The sequence below is a fragment of the Sus scrofa genome, chromosome 13 (genome assembly GCF_000003025.6).
Source record: "Sus scrofa isolate TJ Tabasco breed Duroc chromosome 13, Sscrofa11.1, whole genome shotgun sequence".
Taxonomy (NCBI): domain Eukaryota; kingdom Metazoa; phylum Chordata; class Mammalia; order Artiodactyla; family Suidae; genus Sus; species Sus scrofa.
This window is the reverse complement of record NC_010455.5, coordinates 166,640,109-166,662,679: the sequence shown is the minus strand read 5'-3', so window position 1 is coordinate 166,662,679 and position 22,571 is coordinate 166,640,109. Positions and strand designations below refer to the sequence as shown.

At 34.6% G+C, this 22,571-nt stretch overlaps 1 protein-coding gene across 2 annotated transcripts in view; it reads left to right on the top strand.

Moving 5' to 3' along the window:
• EPHA3 (EPH receptor A3) overlaps nt 1-22,571 on the top strand; it is a 350,300-nt gene that overhangs the window by 280,112 nt on the left and 47,617 nt on the right. For both annotated transcript variants that reach the window (XM_021068363.1, NM_001195335.1), the window contains exons 8-11: nt 2,331-2,433; nt 3,145-3,212; nt 9,179-9,304; nt 13,949-14,134. In XM_021068363.1, coding sequence (XP_020924022.1) covers nt 2,331-2,433; nt 3,145-3,212; nt 9,179-9,304; nt 13,949-14,134 — 483 coding nt within the window. The remainder of the gene's footprint in view (nt 1-2,330; nt 2,434-3,144; nt 3,213-9,178; nt 9,305-13,948; nt 14,135-22,571) is intronic.

The following is a 22,571-nucleotide window of genomic DNA, read 5'->3' as shown; positions in this document are numbered from 1 at the left end:
CAGGGTGGAAGGGATACAGATAAAAGATAAAAGGGGAGGAGCAGAAATGTCCAAGCTGAGCCTCAGTCTGAGATGTAGGTCAGCCATCGATGAAGATGGAGAGAAGGAAGAGAGGTGAGGAGTGGAGCCTCAGAAAGTAATGCAACTCTGAGGGGGCCCCCACTGAAGATTTCCCTTATAGGAGTCCTGCATCAGGCAGAAATGACTTGGCGCCAGTCCTCTTGCAGTGTTTGGTCATTGAGGAGAGCATAGCTGCAGTGGCCCGTGTAGGTGCAGCAGCTGGAGGCTGTCTGCCCACTGCAGGCTTGGCAGTAGAGGGATCCTAGCAGGCACTCCCATGACTGCCATAGTGGTATAAACAATAGTTTTCTGGTAGTAAAGAATAAAGTGCTTGCGACAGTTTATATTATGACTATACCATCCTGTCACACTCTGAGTTCTTTTTTTCAGATGCTTAGGAAACTTCAACAGCTATCTGCCATGTTTCTCTGTTTGCATCATTTATCCCCTGAACTGCATTGTTTTAGGGAAAAGCTTCCAAACGTACATTTTCAGCAGGTTCAAGATGTAATATTGGCTTCTGGAGAGGTGACAGTATAACTAAACTCTCTCTTCTAAGCACTTCTTTTGATACATCACTCACTCATTTGTTTAATCAGCATTTACTGGATCAATAATTGTTAAAGTATGAGTGTATGAAAGGGAATGTTCCAGGAACTGTGTATATTTTAGAAAGTGTAGAAGTTAGAATGCTGATGGATTTTGTTAGCAGATGAGGCTGGAGGGTTAGGCAGAGAACAGATCCTAAGTGGCTTTACATGCATTTTATCCCAAAAGTGATGGCGACCCCTGAAAAACTTTTATGCATGAGAAAGACATAATCAAATCCATGATTTAGAAGGAAAACTCTGGTGGCTAGGTAAAAGATGGAAAAAGCCTGCAAAAAGAGATCAATTGGGAATTTCTAATTGTAATTCAGAAGAGAAATGAAGACAGAAAGTAAAATATTTAAAAGAACATGATGATTAATTGCATAAAGAATGATAAGGAGAGAGAGAGGACAAGATGACTTTATATTTATGGTCTACATCTTTGCTGCTCAAAATGTTGTGGTCTGAAATCAGCAGCATCAGCATCACTGGGAGCTCATAAGATATGTGCAGTCCCAGTTCCCACTCCAGACTGACTAAATCAGAAACCGCTTTTTCCAAGAGATCCCTAAGTGATTTGTATGAGCATTAACTTTAAAGAAGCATTATTAGTTTAAATTAAAGATCATTAAACATTTTCTATAAGGGGCTAGAAAATAAATATTTTAGGGACTTCCAGTTGTGGCTCAGTGGAAATGAGCTCGACTAGTATCCATGAGGATGCAGGTTCTATCCCTGGCCTTGCATAGTGGGTTAAAGATCAAGCATTGCTGTGGCTGTGGTGTAGACTGGCAGCTATAGCTCTGATTTGACCCCTAGCCTGGGAACTGGGAACTTAAAGAAAAGAAAAGAAATATTTTAGCCTTTGTGTACATTTCAGTCTCTGTTGCTCCCGCCCAACTTGGCTATTCTAGCATAAAAGTAGCTGTAGACAATACACAAATGAATGTGGCTGTGTTCCAATGCAATTTGTTATAGACACCAAAATTTGAATTTCATACTTTTCCCATTTCACAAAATCTTCTTTTGATTTTTTTTTACAACCATTAAAATATGTAAATTGTTCTAAGCTTATGGGCTACACAAAAACTGATGGCAGGCCAGATTTGGCTCCTGGGCTATTTTTGCCAATACCTTGTGTTAGTGAGTGAATGAGTGATGGGCCATTTATCAAAGGAGGAAATACAGGGCCAGGAACAATTTGTTGGTGAAATGTGATGAGGTCCATAGGACAGGTGTTATACAACCTTTAAAATAAATATAGACATTGGAGACTAAACAAGCTTCATGAAAAGGCTTTTATAATTTCATTCTGGGAAAGCTTACCTATTCCCTATATTTCTCTGATAATTTCTGTTTTATCTGCTGAGTGTCTAGCAATGAGTATAGAGAAAACCAGTCCAGCATATTTCACACTGTGGGAACCCAACTAGTGTTGATTGATGCCAATGAAAACAGAGCATTTAATCTTATTAATCAGAAATTTCAAGTAAAATTAGACAAAATATCTATTTTTTTTAACACTAATTGAAGAATTCTCTCTATATTCAATCAGACAGTAAACCCCATTTCAGGTAAAAGCAGAATAAATATGACTTAATTTATCAACTTTTCCACCAAGATATTAGTTATGATGTGTTAGCCTGGTCTTTTCTTATTTTTTTCTCTTCAATCTCACAGCTTTCTCTATCTCCGGGGAGAATAGCCAAGTGGTAATGATCGCCATTTCAGCAGCAGTGGCCATTATTCTCCTCACAGTCGTCACCTACGTTTTGATTGGGAGGTGAGTCCTCAGTCTGTTTTACGACTTACTTTCATTATTGCTTTGCTTGTTCCCCTCAGTTGCCACTAAAATCTGAAGAGGGTGGCCAACAAAGTATTTTAACAAATAAGAATGTCTCCACTTGTAATCCAGATCTTTCTTTTGGTTTCCTTTTCTTTTGATTCTCTATCTTCAGTTCTGAGTTTCCTTTTTTTTTTTTTTTTTTTTTATGTTAAATTCCCACCCCACTCTCCAACACACACTACTTCTCTTCTCTCTTTTAACCTCACTCCTAGTTTTTAACTTTCTTTTTCCAATTATCCCTTCACTCTTCAAATACACCCCAGATTTCCCTGACACTTTTCTCACCCTGAACACTGGTAACATTGCACAGCACTAATCACTAACAATGGAAACTTTACCCTTCATTCATTCTAACAGCAGTTGTTTTAAAAAAATGCTATAAACACTTCCTAGGGCCATTATAAAAACTGAACTGAAGGGGTCTACACAGTGGGAAGCAGCTCTCCATATCTCCTCATTAGGTAGCTTTCCAGGGTCCCCAGAGAAAGAGGCTTTCTATAGAGGATTTAGAAAATATGAAGTCATTAAACTTTCACTAAAGCATTTAATTGTTTGTGGCAAATGCCTTACTTTTTGTGCTTTGCACATTCTGAACATTGTTTCAAGTATATTTACTTTCTCCATTCTCTTCCTTTGATTCACCTCTAGGTTCTGTGGCTATAACAAGTCAAAACATGGTGCAGATGAAAAAAGACTGCACTTTGGGAATGGACATTGTAAGTTTCTGAACTATTTTTTGGTATTTTTTCCCATTTTAGTTTTAGCAGTTGTTGATTTATAACTGGATAGCTTCCCTCTGACAAGGAGAATTCAAAAGTAGTTTTATGGGAAAATAGAGCAAGTTAAATTTATTTAAAATGGAGAAAGGAATCCATGGCTCTGCAGTAAGTCATTTGGACATGGTCACATTTCAGCATACTTAAGCTAATGTGAAGGGTAACTGGTGGTTTATATTCAAATAATGCACATGATGGGGGGTTCATGCTATAGTCAACTCTGCGTGGCTGAAAGGCAAAGCGTATCTTCAATTTCCTTATTACTAGTCCTTTGCTAAAATCTAAATAGGAGCCTGTTTCCTTTCCTAACTGCCAAATAAATATAAACAACCTCTGTTTATTGAAATGCTTTACTCCATTTTGTCAACCAACCAGGAGAGAGACTTTAGAATAAACTGTTTATTTTGGAGTTACATGATATCCAACTGGTAGGAAAGCCAGCACCCCCGCCCTTATTTTAATACCAACCAATTTAGTCTCTTTTTAATATTCTCTAAAAGAAATACTAGTTTAAGAAACAAAGTGTTTATATCTAATAAAAAGACTTTTTTTTTTTTTTTTTTCTGGTGAAACAAATCATTCCAGGTGTTTTGCTTTTCCAAACTATGGCCGAGTTTCTTGTGGCAGTTACTAATCAGTGGCCTTAAAGGAATAGCATGTTCTCATGGAAATTAGTACAGAGACTATACTCATGCTTATATGCCCTCAAATAATCTCGATGTAACTAATGTAGTCTTGTAAGCATTAAGTTCTTTGGCATTCACTTTTGCCTTCTAAAAATACTTTCAGTGCAACATGATACTTGATATCAGTCATCGGCTTTGCATCTAAAAGTTACAGCTTTAGTTAAACTCAAGTAAAAACTGGAATACATGTTGCTACCATGCATAAATGGATTGGAAAAAAAAATGTCTTCCAACATGTAAATTGAAGTAGGATGGACAGAGTGGCAGAGTTTCCAAAGAGCACTGTTGTTTTTTCCATCTCCTTGAAGTCATTATAGAATAATTCACAAAAAGTATCACTTTCCTGATATAATTAGCTCATTCCAGATTAGTTAGGTTCCCAACTCAAAAGTCTTAAAAGGGTGCATGAACAAATTACAGGATGTTTATCTAGCTTTTTCTTCATGACCCCACATAATACTGAGTCACAATCAGGATGCATAAATTAGAGCGGTTACATTCCTGTGGATTAAATCACTCTTAATCTGAGTTGGACACTGGATGTAAATTTTGTCTTTGGAGTGAGACCATATTGATTTGGTTCTTAATATGGGAATTATAAATCTCATGGACTTGCAGCATTGATAAATTTTCTTTTTGCCAATTGCAAGCATGTTTCTCCATCACTCCAATCTACTTTAGCTGTAGGATTTTATGGTGGAATTTGTTGAAATTTTAATTTTCTTCAAATGCACAATATCCTTATGATAGCCAAACAACAAAGAAATGTGTTTTATCCTAGCTGCAAGGGCATAAAGTAACTTATATGCATGTCATAAACTTTCTGCGTCTTAATGCTGCAGCTGGTTTATTTCAGACCATTTATTTGGTATTACTTTGAAAAGCTCTACCTATGAACTATTCCCTCCAGCCTTGTTACAAATCCTATAATATTGCTTCAAAAGGAAAGAAATGTGTTTCACCTCCTAAGATCCTGTCCCCTTGCCCTTTTGGCTGGGCCTTTTTACTTTTTTGCTATCCTTAGGGCAACTCATGCTGGTAAAATGGCAATGTAAATTACTGTGTTTGCACAGAACGAGCTGTAAAGTAGTGCAGCTTAACACGTGTGCATGTGTTTATTATCTGGTTTTCTTGACACAGCCCAGTTACTCTGTGTGTTGCCCTTAATTATTGGTGTGAAGGGATTATGTGCCTTGCATCCTGAATCACCTGATTCCTGGGACCTCTGGGGATGGCAGTTAAAATTCAGCAGCCAAAGCTCCCACAGTGAACAGGCCATTTTTCTAGGAGATGTGTGTGTGTGTTTATATTTGCACTGTTTCCCTAAATGTCATGTGGATAGAAAAGCAATTTGCTTGATTTTAATCAATCACAATGAATTTGATTGATTTTATTTAGGAATGACTATTTAATTTTTAAGTTATTTAGTAATACATATACTCTCTAGGGCTGACAGGTATGGAAGGTTAACTCTAAAGCAGACTTTCAAGGCTATTTAAAGCCAGTACTTATTTAAAATGGTTAGAAATTCTTCCTAACAATTTGTTTTATAATCTCCTTTGAAAATTTCTTTTTTAAAATTTAAGTATAGTTGATCTTTTGCATTATTATATTAGTTTTAGATATATAACAATGTGATTCAGGATTTTTATAGATTATACACCCTTAAAAGTTATTACAAGGTAATGGCTATATTTCTCTGTGCTATACAATAATATATCCTTGTTGCTTATCTATTTTATATATTGTAATTTGTATCTCTTAATCCAATACTCCTGTTTTGCTAGTAAGTCTCTCTCAAATTGATTTCCTTAAGTTCAGCAAGGTAAAACATTTGTAATTGTTTATCAGAAAACAAAATTATTTTCATCTCATTTTTTAAGTTTTTTTTTTCTTGAAAAGGAGTACTAGACTTTCTTACATTACTATTTCTTGACCTTACTATGACTAGGGGAAAATCAAAACCGGATGATCACATATTCTAGCCTCCATTTGATATGTCTTTGTTAAACTGTAACCAAAATGACCAAACAAAAACATTCTGAGACTTAACTTCTTAACATCTTTTAGTAAGTCTCTAGTTAGTTACTTTTACTGTTTTCCTTACCCCAAAGCAAGAAAAGTATGATAGCTTTCTTTAATCTCTTTGCTTGTTTTAAGGGTAAAGTGTTTCAGTATTGATATTGTAGAAATAGTTTTAGTGTAAAAATAAATTCTGGTAGACCACTGTACTAAAGAGTGACTGTTTTTATAGGAAGCAGTAATGTTTATAATGACAGCAGAAGCAAGCAAACTGTTGTGTGAGCTTCAAAGAAATGGGCATTTCTCAGCCCAAATGCTATCTCTGGGAAACCTCAATGACATTTATATTTGTGAATAAACATTCTTAACATGAAAATACTAATAATGGCAACAATCATCACTATCACTTACTAGGCATGAACTGCATAACAGGCACTACATAACTTGAACTGCAAGTTTTCCAGAGTCTTCTTTCTCTGATGCCTAGCAAATTCTTTGTGCTTCACTATTCAAAATAGAACTAAAGGAATTTTCATTTCAAAAGCTATTCCACTCAGTTTGTCCAAGGAAGGGCAAAAATCTCCCCATTTCTATGGATGTTGACTCCCTAATATGGGATCATCTCTGATTACCTACACTCTGCCTCTGGATGGCTCTGCCTCTGGATGGAGAATGGTGGCTTTTTTGCAGTGTCTGGGTCAACACAAGGCAGAGGTAGAAGAAGCATTACCTGTCCTCTGCTAAATGCCCCATTTTTTGCCTCACCACCCATTCCTATTCTGTCTCAAAATCATTTGAAGAAGTAACTGAGGAAAATAGAGTCTTTACCTCCCATCTCCCCAGCCACAATTTCTTTATAATCCATTTATTCTTATGCCTATTCTTTACTCAAAAACTTTATGGAAACTTCACAGGAACATAAATTATTACGTGATATAACATGGCATTCATGAAGTTGTCCTGCACATCTTATCCCAAACTCTGAAACTTGGACTCATTGCCCAAAGGTCCATTGGGCTGAAGGTTCTCCAGAAAAATTGCTGTTGCGATAGTCTCTATACCTGTTTCTTAAAACTACAAAACTGGCTCAGAGAAATCTTTGGTAATCCCAGACTGTTAAGCTGCAATTTTTGCCAATAAGATTCTTCTATTAAAAAGTGTTATCAGAAAAGACAATATCTGATTTTATTTGTTTTGTTTAGGATTCAAAAAACCCTTCAATAATATAATGTGAAAAATGAAAAAATGCATCGCCATTAAGCATCCATGTCCCTTGCTAAAATAATTTTACCAATATTTTTTTTGCCAATGTTACCAAAATTAAAATCGAAATCAGAAGTTCCCATCATGGTTCAGTGGGAAAAAATCTGACCAGCATCCATGAGGACACGGGTTTGATCCCTGACCTTGCTCAATGGGTTAAGGATCCGGCGTTGGGGTGAGCTGTGGTGTAAGTTGCAGACATGGCTCGGATCTGGCGCTGCTGTGGCTGTGGTGTAGGCCAGCAGCTACAGCTCAGATTCAACTCCTAGCCTAGGAACTTCCATATGCCGCAGTTGCGGCCCTAAAAAGCAAAACAAACAAACAAAAAACCCCAAAATAAAATAGAAATCAATAATATTATATTGTGGGGGTTAAATTACAATGTCCCTTAATGTTAGAGCATGTTTATGTAATTTAAATAGATTTGAGGTTCCCTCTTTAAAATTTTAGTTTTCTTTCAGAGAAAGTTTCTTGAACATTCCAGGTGTTTCTAAATGATAGGTATGTCATTAATGTTAAATCAAATTCAAAATGATTTTCCTATAATTTTATCTGTGCTATTTTAATTACAGAACAGCATGAAAAAAATTTCATCTTCAAAATAATTAAATAAGTACACTGTTAAGAAAGTTTATATATATATAATAAGCTATGAATGCGACTTATGTTTGGAATGTAGCTCCTTAGGAGCATTATTAAACTTACAGAGAATACTTATATTGCCTTTAACTATGTTGAAAAGTGACCAAATAAGATTTCAGTTAATTGGTACTAGATTAGTACATACATACAACGCCTATATTATATATACATACACTCATAGCTTAAGGTAGGTCTGTAATTGCAGTGAGGAGTTTTTATTGTGACTGTCAATAAAAAGCACTTTCAGAAAAGCAGTGTCAGAAAAAGACATGTCCTTTTATATTCTAATTAATTTACCTATAATTACAGCAGCTATCCCACCTTATGAAAGTATTTCACAAACTTTCATTTATTGTCAGAGGATGTACTATAATAGATATTTGGTTACTGCACTGTTTGTAGAATCATAAATGTGTCATAGTGTGACAGCATTCACTCTCTGCTGCTACTGATAGTAATTACTGTGCCTACCCAATTCTGAACCATTTTTCTCTCAAGATTCCCCTCTTTGCTTATCCACTTCAATGCAATAGTTTGCATCTATTAACCCCAGACTCCCAGTCCATCCCACTCCCTCCCCCTCCCCCTTGGCAACCACAAGTCTGTTCTCCAAGTCCATGCATTTCTTTTCTGTGGAAAGGTTCATTTGTGCCGTATATTAGATTCCAAATATGTGATATCATATGGTATTTGTCTTTCTCTTTCTGATTTATTTCACTTAGTATGAGAGTCTCTAGTTCTATCCATGTTGCTGCAAATGGCATTATTTTGTTCTTTTTTTGTGGCTGAGTAGTATTCCATTGTGTGTGTATACCACATCTTCTTAATCCATTCATCTGTCGATGTACATTTAGGTTGTTTCAATGTCTCCGCTATTGTGAATAGTGCTGCAATGAAAGTATGGGTGCATGTATCTTTCTCAAGGAAAGTTTTGTCCAGATATATTCCAAGGAGTGGGATTTCTGGGTAATATGGTGAAAAAAATAAAAATCATTTAAAAAAAAGAGAAAAAAAAGATTCCCCTCCTCAAATATTCATTTTCCTTCTAGTGTTTTTGCAGAGAAAGTTCATTGTGGTACCTCTTTGGCTCATTATGGAGAACTTCTTTTCTTTAATCATTCAACTCTTAGAATCCAACCTCTTTGTCTGCCAATTTCTGTGAATAAACTGAAGGTTGATGCAGTTTAATGTCATGGAAATTTTTTTTTTAACCAGTAAGTTATCATAAAATTTGTTTAGTACAGCTTTTGTAAATCTAGCTACAATAATGTCTTTCTTCCTTTCCTTAAACAGTAAAACTTCCAGGTCTTAGGACTTATGTTGATCCACACACATATGAAGACCCTACCCAAGCAGTTCATGAGTTTGCTAAGGAATTGGATGCCACCAACATATCCATTGATAAAGTTGTTGGAGCAGGTAACCGCCATTATAATGCCACTGCCGACCTAGTATGTTAATTACAACTCTGAATAAATATGCTGCCTGAGATGGCTGGCTCAGGTTCTCAGGTCTAGGTATATTGCTATAAAAAGGGACATTTTCTGATTTCATGATGAAAGGCAGGCAGTAAATAAATAAAGGAGTATTTAATGGAATGTAATGATTTCAAAGGTGCCAGACTTATGGACTCACAGACCATAGCCAGCTTTTTATTTATTGAATTTCAGAGGCAGCAGCCGTAGCAGCTCAATCTTCCCATGGCTATGCTGATCATGTGTCACAAAGTCTATTTGGCTAAATGGGGATAACAGGATGAAAGTATGTCTTTAAATTAGCCCACAAAGTGAAAATTTTAAATTGTAGAAAAAAGTAATTTTAGAATCTTAAGAATTAAAAAAATAGACAACACCATAAAATTTTAAATGACATGTTTTATATGAATTCCATCACAAGTATTTTGAGGGAATAATTTAAATGACATGAAGTGCTCCATACTTGTCTGTAACTTTATATAGTCTTAAATTATTTGTGCTAAAACTTTTTTTCATATAGACATATTTTTGTTCTAATTATTAATTTTCTCAATCATAAATTCATTAACATATACCTATGCAGTGATTATTAATAAAATTGTGTATTTTAAAAAATTATAAATATGAAAAAGTATTTTATACAATTATACATAAGCATGTGGATATTCTTAGCATTTGCAGTATTCATTTAAATAAAACTACTACTCAAAAGTAGAAATAAACAATACTGTACAATAATTTTACACAATCATCCCATTCTTCAATATTATTCTAAAAACAAACACAAACTAGTTATGTCAATGTGGAAAATAGAGTGAAAGACTGAAAAATGAACTCTTTGAATTATGCGTACCACATCAGATTACACTTTCTGCAAGTGCTATGTAAATGACAGATGCTTTTTCACAAATGTGCATGTAATTTTCTCTGTTTCTTTTTCTATGTGCCAAAGCATTATTTAGAACTCAAGTAGTATTTACTATTCAAGCAGGATAATCTGAGTAATTCATATATTATCTAAATAAAATGATAGTTTACTAAATGTTCTCTAATTTTCTTAATGTTGTTGCCTCTTCAAACTCACACGTGCAGGTAATAGGAAAGTATGACACAGGCAATTCATAAAGGAAAGTAGTACATGTACCTCTCTTTTTACAATCTAAGATTTAAGAATATACACATTCACTGTACATCTATGTTAGTTCAACTAAAATAAATCCAGATGTATATATCGATCACTCTCTTTCAGTTGTATGGTTCTGCTTGGCCAACTGCTCAATGCTGCAGAGGGTATTAGTCATGCAGGTTTTAATGTTGCCCCACAAGAGTGCACTGTTCCCCAGCATGGAAGCTGCAGTAGCATATGCAGCCTAGGACTTTACACTCAACTGGAGAATGTAATGAGAAGAAGAAAACCCACTTACAGTCGGCCAAGGTCCAAAAGGCCAGACACACATATTATGACTTTGAAATCTAGGGCCCTCTGCATTAGTAAAAGTTTATATATACAGACGTTACTGACAAAGCCAGATATCTAGAGCTAGTGGTGTGAAATGAAACATCCTCATTAAAAATGGCATCTGATCAATGAGATAAAGGAAAAGGCCATCTGTACTGAATCACTTAACAACCCCTGATGCTCATTAAATATCAGGACAAATTCTCTTTTTCCTTTCTCTCTTCAAACATATTTGTAAAAAATTAGATATATGCCCCATTTTCAGGGTTTTGCAGCCAGTGTTCTCATTTGCCACACTAAAGGCTATAAAACTCTGCCTATTTTGTTTGCAAATACATTTATCTTCAAGGTTGGTTATGCTTCTCCTGGAAGATTTCAATCTTATATATACACCCAGTTCTAGTCCATCTTCATTAGCCTTTAAATGACCTGTCATTACCAAGATAGAATATGAAATCAAGATTTTGAAAGATATCAAATTTTTAACATTTTATTTTGTAAAATTTGAAATACATACAAAAATAGATGAGCTTGAATAATAGTATAATGAACCTATATGTATCCATTTCTACAACTTCAGTTACAGTCCAATAACAATCCACCCTTCTTTCATTTATACTCTTACCCAATTCCTATATCCTTTCTAATTTTTAAAAAATAATGTCCAAAAAAATAATAATAATTAATTTCTATTCTGTGCTAGACGTTCACATGGTATTAATTTTATTAACCTTTTAAGCTGGTATTATTCTCTCCATTTCTCCAGACGGGGAAATAAAATTCCTCATGAAATGTTATGGATTTTCCTCATAAAATTTGAAAGGGCCATGGTCACAGTTACTAATTAGGAAATCAAAATTTGAATCTTGTATTTTTCCAATTTCAAAGACTAGGCTAAACCCTAATGATCACAATAGCTGCTTCTAAGATATTTTTGAGGATTACTTGAGATAATTCATACATAGTGCTTAGCTTACACAATAGCTTTGTTCAATATGTATTTTTATTATTCTTCTCTTATTAAAAGAGTGGAAGGAGAATGGGCTTTGAGGCTAGAGCAGAGGGTCATTCTACTTAAACACAAGTACATGTTTTCCTTTGGTTTAAATGAAATTAATGTGAGTAAGAAATTATATTTTGAGCAATTGTGCACTGTGTACCTTAAATCAGTGTACTGAAATACAGTGCTCCTATTCTCCTAAAAGCATACTTTATTTCAAAGGGCAAATAAAAGCTGCTGCATTTAATGAATTTTTAAAAATCAAGTATGTCTTCTCAAATGATCTTCTTGTAGCTGTGCTTGTATTTAGAAATGACAGGACCTAAATTTTCTTTCTTATAGGCAGAAAGTTAATTGACTAAGATCGTGCTTGATGAGGAGATCAGGCACTGTGTTTGCCTAGTCTTTGTTAATTTTTCCAACTCTGTTCCTTTAAGAGGAGTTTATAAAGAGAATTGAATTATTTGACATTTCTATGTCTTGTATAAAGTATGTGGACCATTTCTAGTATTTATTGAGTAAAATAATTGCATTTCTAAATGTTGTGATTTTTAAATACTAGCTTTATTGAAACACCATTTTCTGAACTTAGAAGGTAGATAACATGTTCATTTATCCAGCTATCCCACTGAGAACAAAGGAAAAAACATTAATTGGTTTACTTGAAATTCAAACTCTTCCCCTTGATCTCCCTAGAAAGGTATTTTCACAACATGCTTACCTTCACAAATACTAGTCCAATATGACATTAACCTTGTCATCACCACCATCTCTTTTTACATTAATATAGAATTTGACATTTTAAGAAGCACTTTTATATTTATTCTTCAATTTGATCTAAATCTTAAGAATTAGATAAATAATTTATCCTTCTGAAGGTTCGTCTGAACTCAGAGAGGAAATAGTGACTAATACTTACATGTCAATTACTGTGTATCTGGCACTATTCTACATGCTTTACAAACATTAATTCCTTTAACTGCACACACACAAAAAATCTTATGTAATATACATAATTGGTGTCCCTATGTGAGAGATAAGGGGACAAAGATAAAAGAGAGGTTAAGAAAGTCACTCAAAATCACACAAAGAATGAATGACAGAGGCAGAATTAGACCCTAGACAGTCCAGCTCCAGAATCCATGCTCTGTCTCATAGTTCTGTACTGTCTGCCTTGTAAACTGGCAAGTGATTTGTCACTTAAGAATAAATGGTCATGACATCCAAATTTAAAACATGATCCATTACACCATATTGACTCATGATAATGGAAGAACTTTTTTCAGAAAATGAAAATTCATTATGGATGCCTCCTTATGTTTTATCCAAACTTAATGTTTACACAAAGTGGAGTTCTCTGGAGATGTTCTGATAACCATGCATAAAGAAAGAAACCATAACTCTTGCTTATGGATTCTAATTATGATTTACTTTGCATCATAACTTCTCCTCCTAATGCTCACACATATATAATGTTATATTCTTTTTTTTTTTTTTTTGGTCTTTTTAGGGCTGCACCTGTGCCATATGTAGGTTTCCAGGCTAGGGGTCAAATTGGAGCTCTAGCTGCTGGCCTACGTCATAGGCACAGCAACGTGGGATCCGAGCCACATTTGTGACATCCACCACAGTTCAGGGCAATGCCAAAGTCTTAACCCAATGAGCAAGTCCAGGGATTGAATCTGTGTCCTCATGGATGCTAGTCAGATTTGTTTCCTCTGAGCCACAAAGGGAACTCTGACATATTCTTCTTTTGATGTAAAAAAGATCGCTGAGGCATTACCGTTGTGGCTCAGAGGGTTAGGGACCTGACATAGTCGCCTTGAAGATACGGGTTTGATCCTTGGCCTCACTCAGTGCATTAAGGGTCCAGTGTTGCTGCAAGATGCCGCATAGTTCACACTTGCAGCCGGGATCTGGTGTTGCTTGTGCTGTGTCCTAGCTTGGCAGCTGCAGCTCTGACTTCAACTTCTAAATAACACCCTAAATTCTAAATAACACCCTAGCTGCAGATATTACTATTATTGAATGGAATTATTGAGAGAAAAGTTTGTCTCTATTGATGATTTATTTTTTATAATGTAATACCTTACCTTTTCTTGTTGTTTTGTTTTTCTGCATTCTAACAGGTGAATTTGGAGAGGTCTGCAGTGGTCGCTTAAAACTTCCTTCAAAAAAAGAGATTTCAGTGGCTATCAAGACCCTGAAAGTGGGCTACACAGAAAAGCAGAGGAGAGACTTCTTAGGAGAAGCAAGCATTATGGGGCAATTTGACCATCCCAATATCATTCGACTGGAGGGAGTTGTTACTAAAAGTAAGTCGCAAGACTGATTCTGTGTATGTTAAGCAGAAGTTGTATAAACCTAAAGTCAATAATTTAAGAATTTTGGTCTTTTTTTCATAAGTACCTGTTAGTCCTGAGGCCCACCCTATCCCCCAAAAAAGACATTTTAACATGTATTTCTTTGATAAGAGATCAAAAATATTTAAATAACATTATATTGACAGTGCTATTCTAGATCTTCAAAGACTTAAAAAATTTAGAAGTTAAACATTAGACTGTATTAAGACATGCTGATTAAAAAAATTAGTTAAGTTGGAGTTTCCGTCGCGGCTCAGTGGTTAACAAACCTGACTGGAATCCATGAGGATGCTGGTTTGATCCCTGGCCTTGCTCAGTGGGTTAGGGATCCCATGTTGCAGTGAGCTGTGGTGTAGGTTGCAGACACGGCTCAGATCTGGCATTTCTGTGGTTGTTGCGTAGGCAGGCAGCTACACCTTAGATTCAACCCCTAGCCTGGGAACCTCCATATGCCACGAGTGCGGCCCTCAAAAGACAAAAAAAAAAAAAAAAGGTTAAGTGTTGTGTAGAATTTTCTGTTACATAGAGTAGCAAGGAAAAACAACAATTCAGTTTTGACAGAAATTTCTGGGAACTCCCAGCTAGCTGCCTTTTCTTTTATTGTTCACCGGCTTCATTTAAGCTTCCAAATCTTTACCCCCTTTGGCTTTAGGAGAATTATGGGACTTTTGGGAGTGCTTCTGAGCTGTAAAGATTGGGATCACATTAGACCCCATCCCTTGTCTCAGCTCTCTGTGGATTTCCAATAATGCTGATCTACAGTCCCAGATGGATTCTTCACTGCTCTGGGGAAGCTCTGGCTCACAGCCTGATAGAGACCTAAACTTATTTCCAAGATGATTTCTCCAGTCAGGCTCAAAAGGCAGATATGTGATTTTTGGCTCCAATCCCAATGAAAACCTCTTGAGAATGCTCTGAGATTTTTTTTTTTCTTTCTCAAGAGTTTGGAGCACAGGATGAAGAATAAGCTAAATTGGCAGCAAACCTCTTAGAGTGAAAGACAGCATATGGCAGAGAATTTGGCATCCTTTAGGGGATATTTTACTGGCACCGCATTTACATATTCTATTGTTACCAACAGACATTACACATTATATTTTTCACAATGATATTTTTCTTTAATGTTACATGGAACACTTTCCAAATGGTGCTAATACCTATTCTCATTTTAGTGTGACTAAAAAGACAATTCCTTACTCACAAGAGCATGGTATAATTGAAATACACTTTGATTTCCTTTAGAGTTGTTTAATATAATAAGTGAGGGTAAGAACTTGACAATGTAGAACTTAACTGTAAAAAACTGTAAGTCCACTTTGTCTTCAAAGAACCATATTTTCCCTCTATACTCCTAAAAATTAGGCCACATTAGTAGTAACAGTAAAATATTTTCTGATGAAAAATGTCTTGTTTAATTTTTTTAAATTAATGATAAAAACATTTAGTAGGGAGTTCCCATTGTGGTTCAGCAGGTTATGAACCCAGTTAGTATCCCATGAGGATGTGGGTTTGATCCCTGGCTTCACTCGGTGGGTTGAGGATCCAGCGTAGCCAGTGAGCTGTGGTGTGGGTGGCATATACAACTTGGATCCTGAGTTTCTGTGGCTGTGGTATAAGCTGCAGCTGGGATTTGACACCTAGCCTGGGAACTTCAGTATGCCACAGGTATGGCCCTAAAAAGAAAAACTGAAACAAACAAAAAAACTGAAAAACAAAACCAAAAAACCCCACAATACTTAGTAGTACTAAGGATTGGAAAAAATCTATGGTGTATTTGTTCCTTTAGGGCAAGACCATATCTATAGACTATCCTACCTAATATCCTTAGAATTATAAAATCATTTTTCACAGAGGTTTTAAAAGTCAATTAACCATTTATTTTCCTCCATATCATTCTTACCAAGTGGTTGTCCTTCAGATCTTGAGCCCCATTGGGAAAGGAAACTCATTTGTACTTATGTACCCATTCTTCCTTTAATTCTCAATTTTCAAAAGTTCTCTTTTTTGAGTTGTTATATGCCAAACATTGTTTTACAAATTTTGCTTATACTTATGATTATGCTGTGGATTAGATATGATAATTTTACATTTGAGCAAACAATAATGGTAGATGAAGTATAAGTCTCTTAACAAGTAGAAAGTTCTAAAGCTGACATTGGGAATTCAGTCTGTTACTTTCACTTCTGTTCTTGGCCTTGGACGAAACGTGGTTTTTTTTTAATTCTTGTATTCTACTTATTCTTTTATATCTTGATATTTTTTTCTCCCTAATAATTTGATTATCCATCAAGCTATAAAATTTTCTGGAGGTAATTAATAAGCCTGTTAAGACAAAATGTAAGACAAAACCTAAGACAAAATGTAAACTCTCATAAAGGCAAGAAACCATGCTGTTTGATAATCAGTGACTAAATAGAACCTGGATCAAGGTAGGGACTTCATTTACCAACATTAATGAATAAAAGATTGATCCATGGGTGTATTGATTGATTGAATGAATGTATGAAGAAAATAACAGTGCCTTCTACCAATATGTCTTCAATGTCGGTTCATTAAACTGAATGCATGTTTCAAAGAAGTGCAGTTGTGTAACTGGTAGTAGCTTCACTCAGGGAGTGATGGAGAAAATGCACTTTAGCCTGGGTAGAATTAGCACCTAACTTCTCCAACACCCACAAATAAGAATAAATAAGACATAAATGACTATCAAACTAAATAGCTGTTTAGGTTGAGGTTTACTGATGGTCTCCTATATTTTATAAAACTTGTGTTGATTTTTTCTGTTTCCAGTGTTTTAAAAAAACTTGTTTTATTTTGCTAGCTGTTTTCTATAAATTCATTTAAATAAAATAAAATTAAACCATCATTATTGTGGCAGATTTTTCTTAGATATAAAACTGGAATAATCAAACATGAATTATGATCATTTGACAAAGAAATTCGTAAAACAAACCCAAGACCAAAATGCAGGGGAAAATGTGTTAAAAATAACCTTTGAAAGTTGCAGGTATTATACATTAAACATCTTATTCAAGTTTGAGTCTCTAACATTCTAATATGAATTACAACTGCCTTATTCTTAGAGTCAAAGTTCTAAATTTGATATCTCTCCCTAGTCAAATAAGCATGTAAGAGACTGCCAAATCTGACTGTATAAATCCCAGTCATCTCATACAGTGCAAACATAATAGAGGAGCAGACCTAGAATTAGATTTTGAACTCTTTTAGTGGCATATTTAAAATCTCTAAGTCTAGCACCCTATATATCTGAGAGGAAATAGAAATGTCTTAGAATAAAGTTAGTATTTTGCATTTAACATGTAAGCAGGCAATACTGTCACCAAAAGAAGTTATTTACTCCACTTCTCTTATTATCTTTGTTTCCTGAGGCTATATGACTGCTAAAATAATCTACCTGCAAAGTTCAGACACACATACACAGACCCACATGCATGCATACAACTAGAGTTGTGAGAAACAGAGCTTATAATTTAATGAACAAACTATTTAAGGAAGAAAATGCATATTGGTATCTGGATTAAGAATCAGAGGTTCATGGTGGTTTTGATTTGCACTTCTCTAATAATCAGTGATGTTGAGCATTGTTTCAAGTACTTGTTGGCCATCTGTCTATCTTCCTTGGAAAAATGTCTATTCAGGTTCTTTGCCCATCTTTCAATTGGGTTGTCGGCTTTTTTGCTGTTTGAGTTATGTAAGTTTGTATATTTTAGAGATTAGGCCCAGAAAGACAAATACCATATGATACCATTTATATCTGGAATCTAATATATGGCACAAAGGAACTTTTCCACAGAAAAGAAAATCATGGACTTGGAGAATAGACTCCTGGTTGCCGAGGGGGAAGGGGAGAGACTGGGAGGGATTGGGATAAATAGATGCAGAATGTTGCCTTCGGGATGGATTAGCAATGGGATCCTGCAGTGTAGCACTGGGAACTCTGTCTAGTCAATTATGATGAAACATGTAATGTGAGAAAAAAGAATGTATAGGTGTATGTGTAATTGGGTCACTATGCTGTACAGTAGGAAATATATTTATATATATATAAATGATTAAAAAAAAAGAATCAGAGGTTCAGAGTTCAGGTTCTGACTCAACTTTGCTAGTTGTGGGACATCTAACAAATCAAACCACTTCTAGAGATTACTCTCTTCACTTGTGACTTGGAATTAGCAGTTCTATCTTATTATTCCCAGATCCTTTTAAGAGCAAATAAGATTCCATAGGAATATATTGGTAGGTGGAATAGGACTATGCAAAGCTAAAGTACTATTTCTGCTTGAGTTTAAGAAAATTTTACCAGTTAATTGAGTGTGGAAGACTTGAAAACAATTTTTTTTTTTTTTTTGCTCAAAGATAGTTTTTTTTTTTTTATTATTGCTATGGACTATGTGCTCTGAAACACTAAGTCTATTATAATGTATCATTTTTAAGATAGAGAAAACCCTTTATTCAATCATTATATTTTCATTTATTTCAATTGAGCCATAAACAGTTTTAATGGTTTTGAGCCTGATGATCTTAAATAAGAGAAGGTGAGAGAGTCTCTGATCTTCAAAGTAGCAGAAGGCTAGGGGCACAATCCTGCTCTGAACTTGGCACTAACATGTGTTATCAATTTTAGTTGAAGTTCAAAAAGATGGTACTTGGTTTTAGCAAATGTTTGATATTTCTGCCATCACACCATTAGTCAAAAGACATTCAGACTTCATCCAAGAAGACTTTCCATTGGTCATTTTTCACCTAGTAAAATAGAAGGAATTATATGGGATTGATGTGCTCTTTGTTGTTTAGGAATGGGTTATTTTGTAAAAATTTTTAAAAATGTTACTTAACTGTAACTTTGTATTATTGAGGAAAGTCATGGGCAGAACATTAAGAGGATTTCTCATACTGAAAACATTTCTATTTTGGTGTGAGTGTCCCCTGTACACCAAAAACTTAATCGTTTGCAATGTCTGCACATATGATAGGGAAATATTACTGAAATAAGACATCATTCTTTAGTGACAGTGCCAAATTATTTCTATTTCTTGTTTGCCTCTCTCTAAAATTTTTCTTTGGCACTTGTCCCAAGGGTTCTACACTCCATGTCATATTTTTCATAGACAATATATATGTTATACACACACACACATATTTCATTACTAATTTGAAGGATAATATATGATAAATTTTAAAAACTCTGAAACAAGTTATGCATCCAAGACTAATTTGGTAAGTTGAAAATATCTCTAAGTCCCCATTATCAACCAAACTAGTAATTAATCAATATATTAGAGAAAAAAAATTAGGCAGGAAACTTTCCTTATTTCCTCAACATTGTCCACCTATGTCTCTTTGTTAAATTTGCCACGGATGAATTACAGAAGAATGTGTTACTGTGTGTTTCCCCAAATCATTTAGATAGGAAAGGTTTTGATATTTTTGAAAGATTCAGTTCAGTTACAAAATGTGTTACAGCATGAGTTGTACGTGTCTGAAGATTGTCTTTTAACAGAGTGCTAGTTTAAATCTACAATAACTCTCCTAAAGGAAGAAGAAATACAATTATACACTTGTTTCATAACTATCTGAGTAATTCGTGTCTTATACAAACTCTTGAAGAAAGGGAGAAAAAGAAACAGCCCTAGCATACGATATATCTTAATAGCAAAATGTACAAGATTATCAGAAAGGAAAATAAGACATTAGTGTAACACATAAACAGAAACTCAAATAACACTGGAATAATTATGAAACCATAACTAGAAATGTATTTTAGGAAGATACTGTATCACACCCAAGTTTAGTGTATTCTAAGCAGTTCAATATTTAATCATTCAAGAAATTCACAAACTTAATAAACCAAAAAGAAAAAGTTAATCTCAATAGATGCAAAAATAAACATTTTAATTAAATTTTTTTTTCTTAACACATCATTCATAGACAATGTGTATGCCTAATACATGGATATAAACACCCCCAAAACAAAACAAACAAGCCTACAAATATATATTCTGGAGTGAAACCATGAAAGCATTTCTTTTAAAGTAGAAACAAGTCTGCTGTGATCATTTCAGTTTATCATTAGATCTAATGTCTTAATTCTTGAAATTAGACAAGAAAATAAGTGCAATTGTAGGAAGTTTGAGAAAGAAAGAAGCTAGGCTCTCCTTATAAAATCAAACAGCACATTTAGAGTATTATTTTCATTCATTGTTATTTCACTTACACAAATCATCTCAAATGGAATAAGGGATAGTAGAAATATTGTTCCTGTCTTAAGTAAATTGAAGTTTCCATTGTGGGCCTCTGGATTAAGAACCTGACTAGTATCCATGAGGATGTGGGTTCCATCCCTGGCCCTGCTCAGTGGGTTTAAGATCCAGCATTGCCATGACCTGTGGTATAGGTCACAGACACGGCTCAAATCCAGCATTGCTGTGCCTGTGGCGTAAGCTGGCAGCTTAGCTCTGATTCGACCCCTCACCTGGGAACCTCTATATGCCACACGTGCAGCCCTAAAATAAATAAATAAATAAATAAAGTATTAAATTTTGTTTCAAATTAGGCATAAGTAAATTTAAAAATTTTAAATTCATCTGAATGTAAAGTAGTTGATGTTGTAAGATTAATAGAGTATATTGGTTAAGGAAGAGTTGGAGAAAGTACTTCTTAGTCTGATTTTGAAGTAAGAGACTATCCTTAGCCAGCCAGACTGAAATAATAGATGTGGTATGATCAATTCTCACTGGCACTCTGGTACTGGATTTAGAACCAGGGACAAAACAGGGTTGGCTCCTGCCCTTGTTAACTCATAGACTAGTGGATATAAGAGGAATCATTCTTAATACAAATAATGTCTTGATTAAAATGGAATTTAGAACAGATTGTCCTTTAGTTTTATATGATTCAATGGGAAACCTGCAGAAAAATACTCTAATTCACTTCATTATAATATTTCTACCCATCAGTTAGAGTACATGGAAATCTATAGCCAAAACAGTTTCTTTCTAATCAAAGGTGATCCAAACTTATTTCCTGAGAATAGTGAGGCATATTTTGTCAATTTTCTTCAATTTTCCTTCTCCTGTTTATGCTTTTTACTTCCACCCTGATTCTGATTACATGATACTAATAATGAGTACTGACTGCTAAGGTCAAAGATTTTGATTTTGTAAATCACATTCATGTTCTGAGAGTGTGTATAAATCTTGCAAATGAGACAGAGTGTATAAGACACAGTTACTGTTAACAGGAGTTAATATCACTTCCTTTGGAAATGAATTAAGTTTCAATAATTTGTAACATTTAAATTATTGATACACATTTTTTATGATTGAATGAAAATAATTTAAGACCAACATTTATTTATTAATTGCAATAAAAAATTAATGGCTATATTTTTATCACATTGTCCTACTCTTTTTCTTTTGGTAGAAAATGTGATTAAGAAGGTGGTGAAACAGATAGTACTGAACCTGGAATTCTTAGACATTTTGAATCGTATTTCTTCTGTCAGTAAGCAAAATGATTAGTAATATCTCTGAGCCGTTGGGGAAATGAACTGATTGTAAGGGAATGATGTGCTTCCCTTAACCCTTTAATAATGAAGGATCATGATTTTATCTATACTCATAAATCAACTTAAGAACAAAAGCAAAATTCCACTGCACATTTTGTTTTTGCTGAGTTTTGATGGAGTTTCATTTCAGCCAAACAACAGTAATTTCATTGACTGTACTAAGTATATTCAGGTGTATTTAAAGATCTCTGAGGGCAGTGAATGATATAGGCTCTTAAGGAAGCTTATAATGTCATTTCTAAATCAAAATACACATGAAAGACCATGCAAACTTTGATAGAAATACATTGCATTATGTGCAGATAAGCTGGTATTTTAAAAATAATTTCCAAATACATTCAATACATGTTAGAAGTAGTTCTCATCACTATTACAGAGTCTCTTTTCCTTTAACCTTCTTTACCATAATCAAAATCAGAAGGAAAAGTAAGTGAAGATAGTGCTTTCCAAGGTAGAATATTTGTGATTCCGTTTACTCTTTGTCTCTACGTTTGGGTTTGCTGAATCTTTGAACTTAATGCAAAACACATTTTCAAACTTGCCCATCTTAACTGATGTGTTTACAAATACCTAAATTATAGAGCTAAATACAGCCTGATCTGATTTCTGAATGGTCATGGGGCTCTGGCTTAATTGACTGGTTTGATTTTTCAGCTACTTTTATTTCCCTTGCCAAACATTTTACTAGACATGCTAACAAGAAATGAAATGGCCATAAGGCTGGGAGCCAGAAGGAAAAGAGTGATAAGCAAAGGTCTGGGTAGTATACAAACACAGTAACTGGCCACTGTTGTTGAGAGT